At 42.2% G+C, this 24008-nt stretch overlaps 1 protein-coding gene and 1 long non-coding RNA gene across 2 annotated transcripts; both read right to left on the reverse strand.

Moving 5' to 3' along the window:
• Positions 1-728: 728 nt before the first annotated feature.
• Positions 729-18280, reverse strand: LOC117524698. Its single transcript, XR_004564830.1, has 3 exons — positions 17841-18280; positions 7219-7223; positions 729-740 (listed from the first exon to the last, which is right to left on the reverse strand). It is a non-coding gene; the product is annotated as an uncharacterized LOC117524698 (long non-coding RNA).
• A 5039-nt stretch (positions 18281-23319) lies between these two features.
• Positions 23320-23907, reverse strand: LOC117525321 (5-hydroxytryptamine receptor 2A-like). Its single transcript, XM_034187146.1, has one exon. The coding sequence runs from the start codon at positions 23782-23784 to the stop codon at positions 23320-23322; it is 465 nt and encodes a 154-aa protein (XP_034043037.1). The 5' UTR covers positions 23785-23907.
• Positions 23908-24008: the final 101 nt, after the last annotated feature.

Consider the following 24008-nt stretch of genomic DNA (forward strand, 5'->3'; position numbering starts at 1 on the left):
ATTGGGATTTGGTTGTTCAAGTGGAACTGTAAAAAGTGTTTTTCACTGCTCAAACCACAACACGGTAGACTTATCAAGCCTCAAGGACAAATTGCCCGACTGTTTCCTCCCGAGGAATGTCTTCAGGCCTTGGTGATTATTTGGCTCCTTTCTTATCTCAACTCACAAAGACAATAAACTGTTTTTCATAGGACTGAAGCATGCTCCACTCCCTCTCCCTACCCACAATCACACACCCCCCACTCTGGCTTCTGCTCACGTCACCCCCCTTCCCTTCTGCGGGGACGGCACGGTTTTAGCTGCTGTTGATCCCTGTTCCCCCCAAGCTGACAGTGGTGCAACTCAGGGTTGTTGAGCGACCTTCACCCACTTGCCTCAATTCGGATAACGGACTTCTTCAAATTTAGTGCACATAAACAATGTCAAATATGTATGTGCTGTCCTTAATTCTGATGTGTGCCATTATTACAGTAAACATGTAATAATTGTGGACTAATTGCTGTCTGAGGTAACTGGAGTGTAAACATAATTTCTCCACTGTGAGATCAATAAAGTATCTCATCTCATATATATAGGTATTTAAACTTTTGATCAGGGTCATTTGGATCTCTTCTGCCTGCCTTTTTTTCTATTCCTTCCTTCCTTCTGTGGTTCCTTTATTTGTGTATATTCTTTTTTTTATGCCTTCTTTATGTTTGTCTCTTTCTTCCTTCTTTCCTTCCTGTTTGTTTGTTGTCGCTCTCCTTTGTTGATGATATTTCTGGAGATAAATAACTGAAGCACATCTCCTTTTCTCAGGATGGAGCTTCACGGTGACTTTATTCGCATTTTTTCCCTCATGTACTTGTATTCGTTCTTGCCTGTGAGGGTGCTTGGGCATTTAGTTTGGAGAAGCGAGAGCTCTTTAAGTGTTTGACTTGTATTTATTGCAGCAGATGTCACTCTGTCCTCCTCCCACACCTCCTCCTCCTCCTCTTCATCACTTTCTCCTTCATTCACTGATAATAAAAGTCGGCTGCGTGAAGAACAGTTTTCTCCGAGGAAACATAAACCAAAGACATGCTCAGGTATAAAATATGCTCGTGGATTAAAAATCAACTGTGCTGCTTCTGTAAATGTGATTTCACTGAAGACAATTTGTTTTTATTTTTAACACACGTTGATGTAAAACGGTAACATCCAAAGAAATAAGACCAAAAACAGTCAATTTATGAGACAAACCATCAGGAAACACGTCATTGAGGACTTCAGCAGAATCAAAGTTCACGTCACAAAATGAAATATTTATATGAAATGTGACAAGTAAAGAGAACCAGATGGATGAGCTGAGATCTGTAATCTGTGTTATGATCACACGAAAGGCCGGTAACTTTAAGACAATTTGAATTAATTTAATGCAAAACACTGACGAGCTCTGGCAGAAAAATTCATAAAATAAAGTCTACCATTCAATAATACCATATTTTTTACCATATAGTATAAATTTATTTATTTATTGGTAGTTTGGAGGTCCTGTGACATACTTAAAAATCACAATTATTTTGTTGATAACAATAATAATTATAATGACTATTTATATGGGACTTTCCCAGTAATTAAGGCAACAAACAAAACAAATTGTATTAATAAAAGAATAAATGACAGTAATAGAAAGAACTCTACAACATCCATCAGTTTTCTACACCTGCTTACTCCAAACTACAGCAGACTGACATAATAAAACAGACTGAGGTAATAAAACAGGCTTCAGTTTTGTGACTTCTGATGATAGTGTTTTTATACTATATTACCTGCATATATATATAATATAAAATCATAGTTTGAGTCATAAAATCAGCTCCCTCCTGATGTAATTTCAGTGTTGATGGAAGAATTCAGAGAAAGCACACATGCAGATGAGAATCAATAATCCTGCAGTGTCGAAACGTCGGGTGAAGATAAACTAAAATCCCTGTCAGCTGTCGAGGCAGAAAAACAGTTAAAGATCAAGAGATGGCAAAGGAGCAAAATGCCTGAGATCAATATTTGTTATCTTTTGCCAACACTCCCTGTGAGTTAATTTTCTTCTGTTTACTCAAAAACAAGGCCACGGGCCATTCATCAAAGACACGAGAAGAACTCGTCATTATCTGACCTTAAAAAGCTTCTTTAGTAAAGTTGAAATAATTAGAATAGTCACTTGTCAGACTTTTTTTCTCTGTTCAAGTGACAACTTAGTGTTTCTGAGTTTAGGCATTTTATCTCCACTGAGGATGTTGTGATTTTGTTTGTTTATCAGCAGAATATCAAAATATAACACAACCTGATTTTTATTTTTTTACATTTTATGGAGAAGTAAATGTTGATGCAGAGCCGATTATTGATCAAAGGCAAATGACTTAAAAATATTGTGGACCTATGCACATATAATTTATCTATGTACTCTTGAGTCTGGAATAAAGTCATGATTATGATTAATAATAATGATAATTGAATTAATGATAATTGAATTACTATAACACTAACTGTAACTTACTAAATTAACTGAACAGGTGCAGATCACAGAGTGACACAAACTCAAGAGTACAGTAACTAATTAATGAGTTAATCCAAGTATAACTGACAGCAACTACAAGCAGCTGTAACCAATGCTTAAATAAGTCCTTTGATTTGACCTGTTCTTTGATTGTGATCTTCTTTAATCCAGATTCCTTTACCAGACAAAGCATGATCTATAATTCTACAATAAGGATCAAAGGTCCAAGAAATTATCCAGCTTTGATTCTACTTAGAGGATCAAAGTCAGAGGGGAAAACAGCCTTCATGAAGAGCTTCAAAGATCAGCGTTCAGGATCAAATGTCAGGCTCAAGAGTCAGAATCCTCGAATACTGTATCTACCAGAATTCTGTTGTAACAGGGGAAGCTGAACTCCTGATCCCACTGATCCACCTGCCCCGTTGAATGGAAGCTACCGCCATAACAAACACATAGCTTGAACTCGGCAGAATTCATCGCTGGCTTTTCTGACAACTAGCACCATCTTCTGGTCATTACCACTGTGCCTTAAGTGACTATATGTTTCTAAATCTGACTGTGATGAAATCAGAGCCTGACCAGCCATCAACCTCATCGCACGTCACTGGTCTCAGTGTCTGGGGTCCTGGTGCTTCCTGTCTTATCATATGGCTGTGAGACTTGGACGCTATCCAGCAACCTGACATGATGACTCGATGTCCGTGGTACTTGATCTCTTTGGAAGATCCTTGGGTACCACTGGAATGACTTTGTGTTAAACGAGCAGTTACATAGAGAGACTCATGTGGAGGATCACTTGCATTGTGAGGACACATGAACTCTGACATTTTGGACATATGGTGCATTTCTCTCAGCACAATCCAGCATGTAGCTACCTCATTGTTGAGGACCCCAGAGGCTGGAGAAGACCAAGGACACACCCACGTTTCATCCAGCTGCAGCAGATAGATGGTTACCCTCGAGTGGCGAGGATGGGCTGGTTTTTTGTCTAGATGACCAAAGGTGGTTCCGCAGTGAGGATCCCACACCAGACCAGACCTGATGACGATGTCTTTGTCTCAAAGGAGACATAACTGTGAGATTTACTGATGCCTTCTTGGTGTAACGACTTTAAGCTTCATACAACATTAAACTGACTTGTCAGACTCTCTGATAAAGATGCTGTCAGAGCGCTGGTGTTTTGTTATAACGTGTGAAGAAAGGAGCCCACATGAAGCTATTTGGGAAACAAAACAGCTTTCAGGCTCAATAAATAAAAAATAATATTTAAAAACAAAGACTGTAATTCTGTGTGACTCTGGGACACAATGGACTGCTGTCACAGAGTGACGAGGGGTGTCATCATCACCAAAACAACCAACTCTGAACGTTCGCTCGTCTTTGTCTCTCTACCCACGAGACCAGAGCAAACAAAAGGAATCATTTCAGATCCTCGTGTAGGATCTGGAAACACTCGGTAGTAAATGTTTGAGGTAGAAGTCTAGTCTTCCACGCGGCACAAAGCAGCGCAACGCGCAAGTGTCACCACTACTCTGCCAGCCACCAACACAGTTCACGTTCACGCCAGCCACACGCTCTGCTCGTGCACACAGGGAGCATGTTAAGCCATCAAACTACAATAAAACTACTGAAGACAAAATTTAAATCAAAATAAAAGTCAGCACTAAAATGGCTAAACTTTTATAACTATACCATAATTTGACGTTTTTTTTCCCCTCATGCCTGTGTTTGGTGGTTGGGAGCACCACAGTGAGGTTGACCATGGGGGGGCTCTGCACTTGGAGGGATACGGATGATGTTGTAATGTGGTGCTGTTGGGCCTCAGGCAGCTGCTCCTCTTGCAAATTATCTGCTCACAGGCTTTGATGCGTAGATGAGTTACCTCACCAGAAAACCTCTCAATCTGTCATCTGCTGCATCCACCTGCTCAGCAGCAACATGCCAGTTTCACATGCATACGCCTTTTAGAAGGAACAACATGTAGTATTCTGATTCTCATGTTAAATCCAACATCCGGGATTAATTAATTGACTAAATTCCTCTCTTCATGCCCTGTAAGGAAAACCACCAAGACATCTGAAGGAGTTGTAGGCTTATGTGGATGTGACTGGAGAAACTGTGCATAGTACAACTTTTGTCTGTTGCATTTCCTGTTATAGAGCTTCATGGTGGAACAGGGAAGGATTATCATACAAGAAACCAGATCACGTCTACGAATCTAGACTTGATGGATTCAACATTCTACCAGGGTGGCTGAAATTTCACATTTTTTAAAGAAATATTTCTCGCTCTCTCAAGTGCTTCTCAAGATAAATGCACTTATTTGAGGGTCAAGGTCAAAATGAAAGGTCAGATGCACAGCCGCTGACCTTCCACTACCCTTTGATCCTGTATCAATCTTGCTTCCATGGTAGCGTTGGAGGAGTCACGTTTTCCTCAAAATCACACACACCAGTGTCCCTCCTTCCTTTCCCTTTCTCTCCTGCTGCCTTCACCCTCTCTCCCCTCCGTCCTTGTCTTCTATCTCCTCCTGCCTTTATCTTCTCTCCATCATGCACTCGCTTTGACACTGTGGCTTGCTGAGGGCTTCACGACACTCTCTGCCTTGTCTCAGAGCGTCTCATTGGGTCTGATTTGTAATTAACCCCTCGTTCTGCCTGCACCTATCTCCATGGGGATTTGTGAGGAATCCTTTAATTACTCTGTGTGTACTGAACCTCAGCTTTTTACGCCTGATATTCACTTCGCCTGCACCTTGGCAGAAATGTCCAGAAAGGCATTTTAGGTGGAGGGCCTTTTTAATTTGAGCGAGATCTTGACGTCCTATCAGTTAGTTAAAGTTTGTTGATGTATTGCAGTGGGTTTGTAGAGTTCAAAGTCAAATTTGTCTCCTGAAATTTCCTCTCCGCGGTTGATATTTGCCTCATTTCAGAGCGTAAGAGAGGAACTGCACTCGCCTGTTGAATAATTTATGCTTCAATAAGAACATGCTTGAAAATGAGGTTGTAAATGTTGGTTTAAAGGGTAACGATGCATTCAGCGAGCATGTCCGTGCAGGCCAGCAGGAACCCCCGTGCTGACTGACACTTCACTGCTGTAACCCGACATCACGATCTCATTGTGGGCTCCTGCTGACTGCTCTGAAATCCAGTTTAAATCTGCAGGTTTTTAGAAATTGGGCCTCTCTGAAGATGTGACCACTTTTCGCTTTAAAGGAGACCTGCATTGAAAAAAATGCAGTCAGATTTTTTGAACAAAAAATGACTTACATTTACACATGAGATCCTTCTGAATGTAGTAAAGTAAATCTGCAGGCCCAGATCTGTCATTCAACGGAGAAATCTTCATTTGAAAATGACAAATTTACAGCTAACATTTAGCCCTCCGCAAATTGTCCCTCTCATCATGGACGCTGCCGAGACGTCACGGACAAGACCCTCTCCCAGCATGCATTGCGCCAATTGTAATTTGTGGATTTACGTCAGTTTGCATCTGCACCTTTTTCTTGTCTTATACGGAAGGATCTACTTTTTTTAAAACTTCATATTGTCTTGCGGCACGTTTGGTGAGTACACATTTCTTTTATTTGTGCTTGAAAATTATTTTGGGGGACTTTTTCATACGCCCATTTGAGTGGTGTCGCAATGAAAATCTACTGTCTTTCGCCTCCGGTACCATCGCGGGATATGGAGGCGAGACTCGCAAAGAATCCCAGACATTAAAAATATATAAACCTCTCTCAGCGTCCATGGAGCTCTGGGGCTCCGATTGCCGAGACGTGCGGTGCTGTGGATTTTGCCACAAGAAGTCTGTCCTTGCAGCAACAGGTGTACCGGCCGCTTCGCATTAAAACAGCGAGCTTAATCTCAGGACTTGTGCCAAGTGTGCTGCAGCTCCATTCAGTAGACAGAGAGGTGATGCTGGTGTTGTGCGCTGAATCTGGCACAACACCGGCTGCAAAGCAGACACGGGCTGTCGTTGCTGATCTGAGCACACAGATCTGTATCTCACATTCATTGCAGCTTACTTTTGGATGTTGAAACCAGGACGTGTATACGAGGTCTGTCAATAAAGTATAGGTCCTTTTTATTTTTTTTCAAAAACTATATGGATTTCATTCATATGTTTTTACGTCAGACATGCTTGAACCCTCGTGCGCATGCGTGAGTTTTTCCACGCCTGTCGGTCACGTCATTCGCCTGTGAGCACGCCTTGTGGGAGGTGTGGTCCAGCCCCCTCGTCGGAATTCCTTTGTCTGAGAAGTTGCTGAGAGACTGGCGCTTTGTTTGATCAAAATGTTTTCAAAACCTGTGAGGCACATCGAAGTGGACACGGTTCGATAAATTCAGCTGGTTTTCAGTGAAAATTTTAACGGCTGATGAGAGATTTTGAGGTGATACTGTCGCTTTAAGGACTTCCCACGGAGCGGGATGTCGCGCAGCGCTCCCAGGTGCCGTCGTCAGCCTGTTTCAAGCTGAAACCTCCACATTTCAGGCTCTATTGATCCAGGACGTTGTGAGAGAACAGAGAAGTTTCAGAAGAAGTCGGTTTCAGCATTTTATCTGGATATTCCACTGTTAAAGGAGATTTTTTTTTTTAAATGAAAGACGTGCGAACGGATTGTCGCGGCGACACGCCGCCACTGGAAAAACACCTCTGTTGGAAGTCTTAAGGACAAGTTGGAACATGCCCAGCTGTTAAACAATTTCTCAGATACTCACTCCACTGAAAGCCATCAAAAGCCACCTGGATTTTACAAATGGTTATCAACACGGAGGTGTTTTTCCTGTGGCGGAGTGTCGCGGCGGCTGCGAGCCGACGCTGTAATCCGTCCGCACGTCTTTCATAAAAAAAATCTCCTTTAACAGTGGAATATCCGGATAAAATGCTGAAACCAACTTCTTCTGAAACTTCTGTTCTCTCACGACGTCCTGGATCAATAGAGCCTGAAATGTGGAGGTTTTCAGCTTGAAACAGGCTGACGACGGCGCCTGGGAGTGCTGCGCGACGTCCCGCTCTGTGGGAAGTCCTTAAAGCGACAGTATCACCTCAAAATCTCTCATCAGTCGTTAAAATTTTCACCGAAAACCAGCTGAATTTTTCTAACCGTGTCCACTTCGATGTGCCTCACAGGTTTTGAAAAAATTTTGATCAAACAAAGCGCCAGTCTCTCAGCAACTTCTCAGACAAAGGAATTCCAACGAGGGGCTGGACGACTCCTCCCACAAGGAGTGCTCACAGGCGAATGACGTCACCGACAGGCGTGGAAAAACTCACGCATGTGCACGAGGGTTCAAGCATGTCTGACGTAAAAACATATGAATGAAATCCATATAGTTTTTGAAAAAAATAAAAAGGACCTATACTTTATTGACAGACCTCGTAAGTAACATTACTAACAGATAAAATCAATTTCAATGCGGGATCGGACTGAAGGCGGGAGCGCGTCGTCTTGTCCCTGACGTCATGGAAATGATATGGCTGTACAAACTGTTTTCACAGAGGGCTAAATTTTAGCTGCAAATTTGTCATTTTTAAACGAAGATTTCTCTGCTGAATTACAAATTTGGGCTTACAGATTTACTTTACTGCATTCACAAGGGTCTTATAAATACATATCAGCTATTTCTTTCTGAAATCTGACCACATTTATTTCAATGCAGGTCTACTTTAAGTTTCATCCTTCTCTGTCCGTCACTGTCGCCGTCATCACGGCCACGTTTGTGACATTGTCACAGGCTGCTGAGTACACACAGCGCCGGCCTTGGTGGACATCAGACCTCAGCTTTGGAAATGAAAGCAACTGACAGACGAGGTCTTTGCAAGCTGCGTGTAACTTCAAACGCTGAGATAAAAGCAATGCCTGCTCCGGTTTTCCATCATGCACGTGATGATATGATATGCCTGGACAGATCCAGACTTTCACAGAGTTCCTGGACTCAGCCATCAGAAGTGTATCTGTATGCGATGAAAATGTCCAGCTTGTAGAGACATTCACAGACCTTGGCAGTGACATTCATGTCTCTGGGTTCTCTGCCTTTAAGGCTGAGAGACGCCTCGGAAGTGCTCATGGAGTCATGAGGTGTTTGCTATTTCCAACAGAACAAAGGTCCAAACCTTTAGGGTCTTGATGTTTCCTGTCTTACTTTAAGCTATTGCGACTCAGACTTGGCTGTCTTTGGTGCTGGTCTCTTTAGAGAATCCTTAGGTGCCTCTGGAGTGACTTTGCATCTCAATGGTCTTAGTAGTTAAAGCGGTGGACTTGTGACCAGAGGATCCTCAGTTCAATTCCCCATCAGACCTTGACATCGCTAAGGGCCCTTGGTAGTGGTGGGCACAGTTCTGCTAATCCGCTAACCGCTAATTGGCTAAGATAACTTTTTGTTAGCGGATTAGCTTTTCAGCTAATTCTGAAAACCATCAGTGTATCACTTGGCTTCGCTAAATTTAGCTCCGCTAACTTTTTTTTTTTTTTTTTGCCAGCATAGTAAATAAAACTTTAGAATCAAAATCATACATTTGAGCACTTACCTGTTGCATGTTTTGCAATAGTCAAACGGCTGTGAGCTCAACCACCTTCTGTGCCATGCACCATGACACATTTCATATTTCTTACATCTGATGAAGCGTGAAATACATAAATAAATGAAACACCAGCAAACATGGAAAACACACAGTTTTTCTTTTTACTTGGATTTGAAGATGAGTCAAAATTTTTTTCATTACTGATGAGATACAAAAGAAACGTCGCCATCAAATTCAAAAACAGACACCAAGTCAAGAAAGGAAAAAAAAAACACATTGCAAACCAAAGTTACACTGTGGAGCTGAAATTAGAGTAGACTCCATAAGTATTTTTGACAGTGAAACGGTTTTAAAAATTTTGCATCTGTACACCAACAGAATTAAAATGATACAATCAAGATGTGACTGAACTGCAGACTTTCTCTGAGGGGTTAACAAAACAAAAATCACATTAACCCTTAAGGAATTACAGTAATTTGTGTACACAGTCCCTCCATTTTTGAGGCTGTAAGTAACTGGACAAGTAAAATATAAGTATAATTGTTAATACCTGCATGAAATCCTTTGTAGTGAATGATTGTCTGAAGTCTATAAATATATCTGTTGTGTATTTTATAGTTCTTTGCATATTTAATCATTGTTTCCCAGTGAATTTTCCTCCATTGGTGCTTTTATTCTGATACTCCTGTTCCTTGTGTGTATCCATTGGCTTTACTTCCAGTCCACAGGCTTCCATGTGTATGTGCACGCAGACCTCCTCATTCATTGAGTTACACACTGTTCAACCATTCACAGCCCCTCACTCCAGTGACAATTTGCTTAGTTTCCATGTCTGGTTTCTGAACTATGTGTTTTACCTCCTTTGCCGACTTACACTGCCTCCTTGTATTTCTTGAGCCTTGCCTGCTGGCTATTGGATTGTTTGCCTGCTATACTTGACTCTGCTCTGATCCTCTGCCTGGTTACCTCATTGCTCTTTCCCACATGGACACGGTTGCCTCACATACTGCCTTCCCACTGTGCTTCTGCCTATTGCCTGAATCACTCTTTAACCTATCAGCCTATGTCCACATGGGCACTATTGTTGTACGGACCATTGCTACTTGGTATGCTGAACTATACAGTTACATCAGCTGTAAATAGACTCTGAACTTTTACCATCATTGTTACTTGTTTGTGGGTCTTTCTGCCCTTAGTTTAGTCTGCAGTAATTGAAAGGTTTTATTGGGTTGAGGTCAGGTGTTGACTGACCTGGCCATAGAAGAATATTATATTTCGATATTTTGAGAAGCACTTTGGTTGCTTTGGTTGTATATTTTGAGTAATTTACCATCTGTGAAGTGCCATGCAATATTTGGCTAGATCTGAGCAGATAGCATAATACCATACAATCAGTTATGCTGAATCCATCAGCAGTCACATCACCAATAAATACCAGTGACCCAGTTCCATTACCAGTCCATGCCATAACACTGCTTCCACTATGTTTGATAAATGGTGTATTCTTTTCTTTCTCCAGATTCTTGCCATTTTTCATGATTCTTGATTCTCAAATTTGGTAATGGTACGTCATCCTCATGCATAGCAGTTTTGACTTGGTTAGATGTTGTGAAGGGAGTTTTTCTTTACCAGGAGATAATTCAGCGATTTATTCTTGTCTGTTGTTCTGGTGCTACCACTCATTCCTTCTTTTTAATTTGGTATGACGTGGGAAGAGGCATGAACATCAACATCTGCATGAAGCTGGTGGTCCTTCAATTGTCCAGCCACTTATGGCCTCTGAAACTGGAGGGGCTGAGTATAAAAATGGTTTTTATTCCAAAATGGCTAATGAGATGGTTTTATTGTGACCCTTTGAATTAAAGCTGAAAGTTGACTCTACAAGAAAATGTTGGTTGTTTTATGTAGAATCCGTTGTGGTGGCGCACGGAGGCAAAATTATATAAACTGTCTCACTGTTCAGATCTGTCTATACCCGACTGAACATCAGCAGAAACGTTTATTTGATTTTTACACCTTTGGAACAGAAGCAGACAGAGAGCAGCTACATTATTTGAGGGTCCCAGATTGTTGTGAAAAGTTTTGCCCTCTGGAACGTCACAACACCAGAGAAGAAGATGATCAAGCTGTTACGGCTCAAATCTGATTTTATACAGAGTTTGATTTTCAAAGCTTCTGTATAACTTCAAGCCAACTTGTAGCTGTGGTCAAATATTTATTTCTAGGGCTAGCATACTTGATAGCTTGTTTGGTGCTTGGCAGCATGGATTTATAGTGCAGGTCCTCTTCCGCTGCTGTCAACAAGTGTCATCATAATATATTAATGTATTATTGAGTCAAATCAGACCCTGGACAGCAGTGAAATTTGTTCAAGAATGCTTGTTTTAAAATAGCTGCACGATAACGAACCATGCTAACTGGGCTAATGTTATGTACCATATTTCCTTGATTAATAGCCCGGGCGTTTATTTGTTTCAAACAGTGTGCAGACTGGACGCCTAAATGAGGCAGGCGAGTATTAACAAAATGGAGCATATCCCTGGGTGCGGTGAACCAAAGACAACCGCTTTACATCCGTCATGTAGCATCAAGCTAGACGTTCTAAATATCTTATAATCAGCTTACTTTGCCATGTTACTTTGATTCCATTTGAAGCATGATTCCTTCCTGGATAGTGATGATGTCTTCATCTGGAGTTGGTTTGGGATCTTTTTCTTCCTCCTCTGGCTGCTGCAGGTCAGTGATGAGGGCTTTGTGAGTGCACGTGTGCGACGTGCATAAATTCCGGTGTCGCCAACCGAATGCCGCCCCCAAAAATCGGTCCGCCCTACCTTTACTGCGCATGCATCATTTCTGAGCGTCACCAGCGTTTCGCAGATTATCGCCTCATTTCTGCTTAAAACTGACTTTAGAATGATTTAAGAGGTTTTACTTTGTCATCTGATGGTTAATAATCCCATTATTCCCTTTGATCACTTTGGGTGAAGCGACTCGGTCTCAGACAAGCTCATGAGGTCCCAAATGATCCATGCGCAGTGAAGGCAGGGTGGACCAATTTTTAGGGGGGACCATTCAGTCTGCGACACCGGCCCAATCTGAACTGGCAGTAAGGATTTAAAGCAGAGGTCTCAAACCAGTTCCAGAAAGGGCCGAGAGGATGCAGGTTTTCTGTGCAATCACCCACTCCAGCAGGTGATTTCACTGATTAACATCACTTTGATCAGGTGGAATCAGTTAATCATTGATATCACCTGCTGGAGCGGGTGATTGCACAGAAAACCTGCACCCTCGCCGCACGTTCTGGAACCGTTTTCAGACCTCTGATCGAAAGAGTCGCACCCAAAAACTTTGAATCATCAGGAATTGTCCACCCTCATTGTTGACCTGCAACATCCGGCGGAGGAAGAAAGAAATTATCGTCCAGAATCGTCTGCACTGATGATCCCTCCCACCAAAACCCTGCATGTACCTGCCCAAATTCATGCCGTTCTGTGATCCCATTAATGAGAAAACATATCATGAAGTAAAGAGTAAGATTTGCAACCCAGAGAACGTTTTGACACCAATCTGGATTTTCTACGTCAAAAATGCACAGACGGGTTTGTTCAGGCCAATTTGGCACATTTCGCAATATTCTGAAAAATATATTGAGGCGCAAATGGGCGTGGCCTACACAGTTAGAATGGGCTCACTCCATCAATTGCATCGGTATAAAGGTTTCCTATGTTTGACTGCATGGATCAAAAGTTATTCGTGTCAATGCGTTTTTATTATTTATAGCACCACTTAGTGGTTTTCACCGGTCATCTTTTGTATACGGCAAGGTTTTCCTGAGATCTACCAGCCCTGTAAATCTCAGATTTCAGCACCGCCTGGTTTTTGCTGCCCATTGACTTTTTGTGCCTAGAAAAAAATAATAATCCTAACTAGGACTGCAAGCAGTCATATACGGGCCCTCGTTCCGCGCAACCGCCTACCCAGGCCAGTGGGTGCCCTTGTGACCACATGTGGGCATGTGCATGCAGGGGCAACCACTCATCACACAGTTAAAATTTTAAACAAATCACACAATGCATCAAGGAGTTATGACATGTTGATTGTTCATCCACTAGGGGGCGCTCAGTGTACAAACAGAGGTGCTGGGTGTGTTCAGGGGCCAACCGTCATCATACATGTGAAGTTTCAAGTCAGTCAGCCAAAGCATGAAGGAGTTATCATGACTTGATGTTCCATGGCAAAGGGTCAAAATGGCGGCACTATAGCGGCCACACCCTTCAACATAGCTTTGGTCAGTATCATCTTTGGATGCTGTCAAAGAAATATGAAGTGCATTGGACAATATCCGTAGGAGGAGTTCGTTCAAATACAACATGTGGAAATCATTGCAAAATGAGAAGAAAATTCAAAATGGCTGACTTCCTGTTTGGAGTAGACTGATGGTGCAAGAGACTTTTTTGTACGTCTATGCAAGTCACACATGTGTACCAATTTTCTTCTCCCTACTCCAAAAAAGCCCTATGGGGAGGGGTTTTTGAAATATTCAAGGGGGCGCTATTGAGGCATTTTGCCCAGCCCATGGGCGAGGCCCCTATGAATTGTAAGAGGTTGTCATGCTTGACCTGTGTATCAATTTTCATGATGATGTGACAAAATTAAAGCCGTCAAAAGGAAGAACGTAATTTCATGGCAAAGGGGCGATATTTGGTACGCCGCCACACAGAAGCCGTTACTTGTAAGTTCACGGCGATCATCGCCTACGTTCAACAACTTGTTCTGCATGTTTTAGAAGTGGGAGGAAGTTCATCGGGTTAACTATGTGACTTCAGTACCTGTTTAAGTATAATGTTCCATGGGGAAGGGTCAAAATGGCAGCGCCATCGCAGCCACACCTTTCAACATAAAGAAAAGCTTTCGATAACTTTTGGTCAGTATCGTCTCTGGGTGATCTGGAAGAAATTTGAAGTGCATTGGACAAAATCCCTAGGAGGAGTTCGTTCAAATACAACATGTGGAAATCACGGCAAAATGACAAGAAAATTCAAAATGGCCAACTTCCTGTTTGGAGTAGACCCATGGTGCAAGAGACTTTTTTGTACATCTATGCAAGTCACACATGTGTACCAATTTTCATCTCTCTACTCCAAAAAAACCCCTATGGGGAGGGGTTTTTGAAAGTTTCAAGGGGGCGCTATTGAGGCATTTTGCCCCGCCCATGGGCGACACCCCTATGAATTGTAAGAGGTTGTCGTGCTCGACCTGTGTATCAGTTTTCATGATGATGTGACAAAATTAAAGCCGTCAAAAGGAAGAACGTAATTTCATGGCGAATGGTCAATATTCGGCACGCCGCCACACGGGCGCCGTTACTCGTAACTTCACGGCGTTCATCGCCTACGTTCACCAATTTGTTGTGCATGTTTTAGAAGTGGAATGAAGTTGATTGGGTTAAGTATGTGACATCAGGACCTCTTAAAGTAAAAATAGGACATTTGCCGCCACCACCGGGGGGCGCTATGGCGCAGGTGGGAACTTAAGATATGTAGACGTTCAGGGTGGAGCCCTCATCATGTCCAGCAAGTTTGAAGGATCTACGATGAAGTATGTGGGCGTGACAGCCGTTCGAAGTGAAATGGCGTGCTCCGAAAAGCTCGCCAAAGTTTGACGACCCCTAGCAGCCACGCCTTTTGACTTAATTAGAATCTTTTGATAACCTTTGATCACCATTGTGTTGTGATGATTTTGACCAAATTTGAAGACAATTGGATGAAATCCCTAGGACGAGTTCATTCAAATGTAAGTAGTGGAAATGGCCAAAAATGGCAAAAATTTGCTCAAAATCGAAACTTAAAATCGAAATGGCCGACTTCCTGTCGATATTTCACCATGACAGTAAGAGACTTTTTCGTGCGTCCTGGCATGGTAAATATGTGTACCGAATTTCGTGAGGCTACGACGAAAAAAGCCCAATGCGTAGGGGTTTTTGAAAATTTCTAGGGGGCGCTATTTCGCAATTTTTCTGCGACCATGTGCGAGGCCCCCAAAATATCGAATTTCGGATCCAGCCGGACGACTTTGGAAAGTTTGAGTTTTTGAGCATGGGAAGAGGCCGAAATTTCGATTTCAAAAGTGAGAATAATAATAATAATAATAATAATAATAATAAACAGCGCAATTACAATAGGGTCCTCGTAGGACGTTGCCTACTCGGGCCCAAATAACTAGGACTGCAAGCAGTCATATACGGGCCCTCGTTCCGCGCAACCGCCTACTCAGGCCAGTGGGTGCCCTTGTGACCACATGTGGGCATGTGCATGCAGGGGCAACCACTCATCACACAGTTAAAATTTTAAACAAATCAGACAATGCATCAAGGAGTTATGACATGTTGATTGTTCATCCACTAGGGGGGCGCTCAGTGTACAAACAGAGGTGCTGGGTGTGTTCAGGGGCCAACCGTCATCATACATGTGAAGTTTCAAGTCAATCAGGCAAAGCATGAAGGAGTTATCATGACTTGATGTTCCATGGCAAAGGGTCAAAATAGCGGCACCATAGCGGCCACACCCTTCAACATAGAGAAAAGCTTTCGATAACTTTTGGTCAGTATCATCTTCGGATGCTGTCAAAGAAATTTCAAGTGCATTGGCCAAAATCCCTAGGAGGAGTTCGTTCAAATACAACATGTGGAAATCATTTCAAAAAGAGAAGAAAATGCAAAATGGCCGACTTCCTGTTTGGAGTAGACTGATGGTGCAAGAGACTTTTTTGTACATCTATGCAAGTCACACGTGTACCAATTTCATCTCCCTACTCCAAAAAAACCCCTATGGGGAGGGGTTTTGGAAAGTTTCAAGGGGGCGCTATTGAGGCACTTTGCCCCACCCATGGGCGATGCCCTATGAATTGTAAGAGGTTGTCATGCTTGACCTGTGTTTCAATTTTCATAATGATATGACAAAATTTAAGCTGTCAAAAGGAAGAACGTAATTTCATGGCGAATGGGCAATATTCGGCACGCCGCCACACGGATGTCGTTACTCGTAACTTCACGGCGATCATCGTCTACGTTCACCAAGTTGTTCTGCATGTTTTAGAAGTGGAAGGAAGTTGATGGGGTTAAATATGTGACTTCAGTACCTGTTTAAGTATAATGTTCATATGGCGAAGGGTCAAAATGGCGGCACCATAGCGGCCACACCCTTCGACATACAGAAAAGCTTTTGATAACTTGGTCAGTATTGTCTCTGGGTCATCTGGAAGAAATTTGAAGTGCATTGGACAAAATCTCTAGGAGGAGTTCGTTCAAATACAACATTGGAAATCACCGCCAAAATGAGAAGAAAATTCAAAATGGCCGACTTCCTGTTTGGAGTAGACCCATGGTGCAAGAGACTTTTTTGTACATCTATGCAAGTCACACATGTGTACCAATTTTCATCTCTCTACTCCAAAAAAACCCCTATGGGGAGGGAGTTTTGAAAGTTTCAAGGGGGCACTATTGAGGCATTTTGCCCCGCCCATGGGCGACGCCCCTATGAATTGTAAGAGGTTGTCGTGCTCGACCTGTGTATCAATTTTCATGATGATGTGACAAAATTAAAGCCGTCAAAAGGAAGAACGTAATTTCATGGCGAATGGGCAATATTCGGTACGCCGCCACACGGACGCCGTTACTCGTAACTTCACTGCGTTTATCGCCTATGTTCACCAATTTGTTCTGCATGTTTTAAAAGTGGAATGAAGTTGATTGGGTTAAGTATGTGACATCAGGACCTCTTAAAGTAAAAATAGGACATTTCCCGCCACCACCGGGGGGCGCTATGGCGCAGGTGGGAACCTAAGATATGTAGACGTTCAGGGCGGAGCCCTCATCATGTCCAGCAAGTTTGAAGGATCTATGATTAAGTATGTGGGCATGACAGCCGTTCGAAGTGAAATGGCGTGCTCCGAAAAGCTCGCCAAAGTTTGACGACCCCTAGCAGCCACGTCTTTTGACTTAATTAGAATTTTTTGATAACTTTTGATCACCATTGTGTTGTGATGATTTTAACCAAATTTGAAGTCAATCGGATGAAATCCCTAGGACGCGTTCGTTCAAATGTAAGTAGTGGAAATGGCCAAAAATGGCAAAAATTTGCTCAAAATTGAAACTTAAAATCAAAATGGCTGACTTCCTGTCGATATGTCACCATGACAGTAAGAGACTTTTTCGTGCGTCCTGGCATGGTAAATATGTGTACCGAATTTCGTGAGGCTACGACGAAAAAAGCCCAATGCGTAGGGGTTTTTGAAAATTTCTAGGGGGCGCTATTTCCTGATTTTTCTGCGGCCATGTGCGAGGCCCCAAAAATATCGAATTTCGGATCCGGCCGGATGACTTTGGAAAGTTTGGTGAGTTTTTGAGCATGGGAAGAGGCCGAAATTTCGATTTCAAGATTAAGAATAATAATAATAATAATAAATAATAATAATAATAATAAACAGCGCAATTACAAAGGGTCCTCGTAGGACGTTGCCTACTCGGGCCCTAATAATAATAAACAGCGCAATTACAATAGGGTCCTTGTAGGATGTTGCCTACTCGTGCCCTAATAATAATAATAATAATAATAATAATAATAATAATAAACAGCGCAATTACAATAGGGTCCTCGTAGGACGTTGCCTACTCGGGCCCTAAAAATCAGCACCCAAACAGCACCCAGCTAATTGTTTTAATTTTCTGTATGTCAGCAGGTAGAAGTGTTGCCACTGAATCTGGCTGTTTGTTGCTGATGTTGATGAATTGTGGCAGCATCACTGTTTTTGTTGCCCGAATCCTTTACAGAGTCAAAAAATGTGGCGCTCTTCATCTGCTGCTGTAAATAAGAGGTGACATTAAAAACATTCCTGAAAAATAAACCGCTGTGGTCACATCGCACAACTCCAGTCCTTAATCTCAATGCACTGATAGCCCTGAGCTGTGTTAGCGTCCCTTTACAAGAGTTCAGCTCCAAAACCAAATTGAATGTAACATGACTTCAAGTACAAAATTTAAGCAACTGATTTCAGACATTATTAAAGTAATGAAGCTTTCACAACCTCGATTGTCTAGATTTGATAGAAACTCCACAAACAAACCCTGGAAATTGATATTTAGCATCTTTGAAATAAACACTTCATTACACCACATTTACCAAAGCCATGACACAAACACAACATTTCCTGAAAATATCATTGTGCAACTCTTTTGTAACATTTGGCCAAATATAACTTTTCAACTTTACATTCCAGTTAAATTCACATTCATTTTCACCATTTTGTCCCTTAATCCCATCATCTGACTGTTTCAGCTATAGATGTATTATTAGAGCTAGATGCTGTCCACTGGTCCTAGGGTCCACTGGTCCTAGGGTCCACTAGTCCTAACCTCTTTACAGTTGTATGCAAAAGGTTTGGGCAACCCCTGATAATTTTCATGATTTTCCTTTATAAATCATTGGTTGTCTGGATCAGAAATTTCAGTTAAATATATCATACAGCAGATGACCACACTGATATTTGAGAAGTGAAATGAAGTTTCTTGTATTACAGAAAGTGTGCAATAATTATTTAAACAAAATTGGGCAGGTACATGAATTTGGGCTCCTTGTCATTTTATTGATTTGAAAACATTTAGCACTAATTATTGGAACACAATTGGTTTGGTAAGCTCATTAACCCTTGACCTCCTTAAACAGGTGAATCCAATCATGAGAAAGGGTATTTAAGGTGGCCATTTGCAAATGTTTCCCCTCTTTGCATGTCTTCTAATGAGTGGCAACATGGGAGCCTCTAAACAACTCTCAAATTACCTGAAAACAAAAATTGTTCAACATCATAGTTTAGGGGAATGATACAAAAAGCTATCTCAGAGATTTCAGCTGTCAGTTTTCCACTGTGAGGAACATAGTGAGGAATGGAAGACCACAGGCAGAGTACTAGTTAAGGCCAGAAGTGGCAGGCCAAGAAAAATCTCATAACATCAAGCGAAGAATGGTGAGAACACTCATAGTAAACCCACAGACCTGCTCCAAAGACCTACAACAGGATCTTGCTTGACAAACAGGTTGCTTGAGGTAGCTAAAGCACATTAGGACAAGCCAGCTTCATTTTGGAATAAGGTGCTGTGGACTGCACTCACTCACTCATCTTCAACCACTTAGTCCAATCGCAGTCGCGGGGGGCTGGAGCCTATCCCAGCAGTCATAGAGTGTGACGCATGGTACACCCAGGACAGGACGGCAGTCTGTCGCAGGGCCACAACAGACAAACAACACATGCACACCTATGGACAATTTAAAGATTCCAATCCACCTAACCTGCATGTCTTTGGATGTGGGAGGAAATCGGAGCACCCAGAGGAAACCCACGCAAACACAGGAAGAACATGCAAACTCCACACGGAAAGGCCACAGGCGGGAATTGAACCCATGACCTTCCTCGCTGTGAGGTAACAGTGCTAACCACTAATCCACCATGCTTCCCTGCCGTGGACTGAAGAAACTAACATTGAGTTATTTGGACATAACAAGGGGCGGTATGCATGGCTGAAAAAAGAACACAGCATTCCGGAAAAACACTTGCTACCTACAGTAAAATTTGGAGGTGGTTCCATCTGCTGCGTGGCTGTGTGGCCAGTGCAGGTATTGTGATTCTTGTTAAAGTTGAGGGTCACATGGATTCCAGTCAATATCAGCAGATTCTTGAGAACAATGTTCTGAATTGGTGACAAAGTTGAAGTTGCACCGGGGCTGGATCTTTCAACAAAAACAACGACCCATAAACACTGCTCCAAAATCTACTAAGCATTCATGCAGAGGAACAAGTACAATGTTCTGGAATGGCCATCTCAGTCCCAGAACTGAATATTTCTGAAAATCTGTGGTGCAATTTTAATCGGGCTGCCCATTCTTGGAAACCAACAAACCTGACTGAACTAGAAATGTTTTGTAAAGAAGAATGGTCCAGAATACCTTCAACCAGAATCCAGACTCTCATTGGAAGCTATAGGAAGCATTTAGAGGCTGTTATTTCTGCAAAAGGAGGAGCTACTAAATATTGATGTATTTTTTATGTTGGGGTGCCCAAATTTATGCACCTGCCTAATTTTGTTTAAAGAATTATTGCACACTTTCTGTAAATCCTATAAACTTCATTTCACTTCTAAAATATCACTGTGTTTGTCTGCTATATGATATATATAACTGAAATTGCTGATCCAAACAACCAATGATTTATAAAGGAAAATCATGCAAATCATCGGGGGTGCCCAAACGTTTACATACAACTGTATATTAATCAATAGTGTATATTACAACCACAAAAGATTTTAAAGCTCACAAATAAATGTAATACTTTCAAATAGCTAACAAATCAGATCCAGTTTTGTTGAATTTACAAAAATAAAACATATGATTCTGCTGCATTGAAAGGACCCAGCTGAGGTGGTTTGGGCATCTGGTAAGGATGCCCCCTGGGCGCCTTCCTAGTTAGGTGTTCCAGGCCCGTCTAACTGGGAGAAGACCCCGGGGAAGACTCAGGACTAGGTGGCGAGATTATATCTCCACACTGGCCTGGGAAAGCCTTGGGATCCCCCAGTCAGCGGTGGTCAATGTGGCCAGGAAACCGAAGTCTGGAGTCCCCGGCTAGAGCTGTTGCTCACGTGACCTGATCCCAGATAGGTGAATAGATGAATGTTGAGTGAAATATATGATTCTGTTGACATACACTATTAATCACCTTTAATTGTACTGCTGTCTATAAATCTGTTGAATTGAAAGTCAACAAATAATGGTAATTCACCATAATTAAATGCTTTAATTGTCACAAGTTTGTAACGTTACTTAACTTACTTTAGTGCAACATATAGCCTACCACAAATATGTGTGCTGTGAGCATGCAATCAGTGAAAGTGTGTGGAACGAATGTGACCTTTTGACCTCTTAAAATAGGTCAAGGTTATCCATTTTTGAACTTGTCCAAGGTCTGTGTCCCAAGAATGCTCTCTGTGAATTTGAAGACCCTGGTAGTAATAGGATCGGAGTTATGCCGAGCACAGACAGATGCAAAGTCTTTGCAATACCTGATTAAAAACAAGTAAAAACAACTTCAACATGCTCTCCTTAATACTAGGACTAGCACTAGTGGACCCTAGGAATAGTGAGAAGTTCCTGTTAGGGGGAACAAAATTTAAAATAATAATGCAGGCCTTTGGGATACAATAGAATACAATGTCTACAAAACTATATTTTTTAGGTTTTTGTTGTTTGAATGATATCAAAATAATTAAAACTTTAGGCTTCTTTATGCAATTACTACAAATATATTATTTTTAATCTTAAAGTGAAAACTAATCTCAGGTGATCATTTAAATATCTTTATTTTAAAATTAAGTAGGTATTAATGTTGAATTATCATATATTGTTTGATAAAAAGTAATATCCGAAATTCAGTAAAACTTAGTTTAAAAGGTTTTGGCCAAGGTGTGTATAAACTTGTCTATCACGGGGATGAATCATTTATTCTGAAGGTTCATTGGTCTGAAAGTCCATAAAGAAGGCCGGTTAGCTAGTTAGCTAGCAGGTTAACAGCATGCATCAGCAGTGCTACGAAAAACCTGTTCTCCTCTGGATTTGAAAGTTTCTCTGTGGCACGTCGTCATTCGGCTTCTGGCCCTGTAGCGGGGAAGTCCTGAGGCTCCGGGTGTCCACATGCATGTTCCTCCACTACTCAGGGGGCATCTAGCCTGATGGACCTTCAGACCAACGGGTCTTTTGACTATTGAATGTTCACTGTCGGTCACATGATTAATGAACTGGAGATAATCTACAATCAGATGAGGGGTCTCATGTGTTTGGTGTATAAAATCACCTCCAACTAGTCCAACTAGTTATGTGACAAAGCTGACACAATAACTACAAAAGGAGACATCTAATGAGATGATTGAAAAGTACAAGTCATGGGATGGACACAATAAACAGTTGAGCGTTAAAAAAGATATCAGGTAAGGTAAAAAAAAATTTAACTAAGTGTGTGCAGGGAGCTGGAAAACCTGGAGGGGGAAAAAGTTTGACATTTTGAAAAGCGATCCAGTTCCCTTAAATCACCAACAACTCAAAGACGCCTTTATTCATCTGCCCGGCGTCTGTCCTGCATCTCTTCACTCCTGTACAGAAAATCAATAATAACATGTTTCTTAACATGACATTTAAATATGTGGCAATCAGACCATTTGTTACAACATGTAAAGATGAAAGAAAATCTTCCTCTGCAACACAAGTGCCTCTGTGCACGGGCAAAAACACAATAAAAAGTGACATTTACAATGAATCCGCCTGCACTGATGACCTTTTCATGTGTGCCCCAACAAAATTCTTTTAAACTCACATTTATAGATGGAAATCGGCACAAAATACAAATATAGATTTGTCTGTTTTCTGACTACAGCCTGTGCTTCCTGTCAGAGTATTTTGTGTTTTCAACAGAATATACATGAGAAGAAGAAGAAGAAGCAATAACTTTCCTGTTCTTTTCGGCAGATTTTCTGCCCTGTGTGATCAGGGTCCGGTTGCCTTCTCGGACTAACATCTGATAAAGTGGCAGAAAATCCGGCCTGATCCCTGCCAACCCACCTGAAGGTGGGTCGTCCGTGTCCCATCACACCCACGGACTCCACCTGGTAACAACGAACCGGTGAGACGATGGGGTCACTGAGGTCAGTGCAGTTAAGCCTCTCTGGAAAATGCTTGATACTGTGAAGTTTTTACACTTTTTCTCCAAAAAAAAAAGGTTTCTATAATGTCACATAATGTGACACTCTTCTATTGCTGATTTCTACCCAAATTTTATCGACTGGCAGTGTGATGACAGCAGTTTAGTATTTAGTGTAGAAAATAAGACTTTTTTTCTTAGAAGTGATTCAAGATTATCAGCTCTAGTCCAAGAACAGATGAACCTGTTCAACTGATCCCAAACCTGTTGATGGGACTCTTCTCTGGGTAGTTGTTGGCCGATTTGGGATTGAAGTTATTGCCAAGTATTTTTGAAGATTGGGTCACTGAAATACATAAACTAGATTCATTATTTCCCAAAATCCTGATAGGAGGCACTTTGTCTTTGGCACTTTGGCCTCAGCCTCCAAACATGAACCCTTTGCTCCAAAGTGACACCCCGACAGAATTCTAACCTGATCCACGGTACACAGGATGAGCTTTAAGTTCTATTTAAGACTGTCAGCACCAAATGCATTTGACCTACAATCACACACAACTTTCGTCTTTGCCTCTATGGCCTATCCCCCCCGGCTGGTGTCTCTCAGGTTCCTGCCTGGACGAAGACGAGTCTTTTGCAGCACCACTGGAGTGCGGCACTCCGTTTCGTATCAACTGGCTGGAGTTGTACGCCAGCGGTGGGATTGTGTTCACCAGGATCAACTGTAGAGGCTTTTTCTCCGGCTGGTACCTGCAGCGGACGTAGCGCAGGAATGCTGCTCGGTATGTTTTGTTGAACAGAGTGTAGACCAGCGGATTGACTGCGGAGGACAGATACCCAACCCAGACAAAAACGTTCAGCAGCCCTCCCATGAGCACTGGGTCACACACCTCTGGGTCACACACGACCACCAGCACGTTAGTGATGAAAAACGGGCACCACATGACCACAAAGAGGAAAAACACCACCCCCAGGACCTTTGAGGCTTTTTGCTCATTACTGATTGACTGCATGGTGCGGCGGCCAAACAGCGAGCCGGAGATACTCCCACGAGCCGCCAGACCACCACTGCTGCCGCGGCCCGCCGGTTTCACGGCTAATTGACCGTCTGAAGAGCTTCTCAGAGGACAGTGAAGTTTGGGGCAAGAAGCTTAAGGTGAAAGATGTGCTCCATTTGGGCCGTGGGACCAGCTGGTCTAAGCAGAGGGTGGCTTCATTCTGCAGGGCATTTATGGTC

This window comes from Thalassophryne amazonica, chromosome 14, assembly GCF_902500255.1.
Source record: "Thalassophryne amazonica chromosome 14, fThaAma1.1, whole genome shotgun sequence".
In the NCBI taxonomy this organism is placed as follows: Eukaryota; Metazoa; Chordata; class Actinopteri; order Batrachoidiformes; family Batrachoididae; genus Thalassophryne; species Thalassophryne amazonica.

Bases quoted from the DNA above. Each gene is read 5' to 3' on its own strand.
- LOC117525321 (XM_034187146.1), bottom strand. From the start codon at position 23,784: ATGCAGTCAATCAGTAATGAGCAAAAAGCCTCAAAGGTCCTGGGGGTG.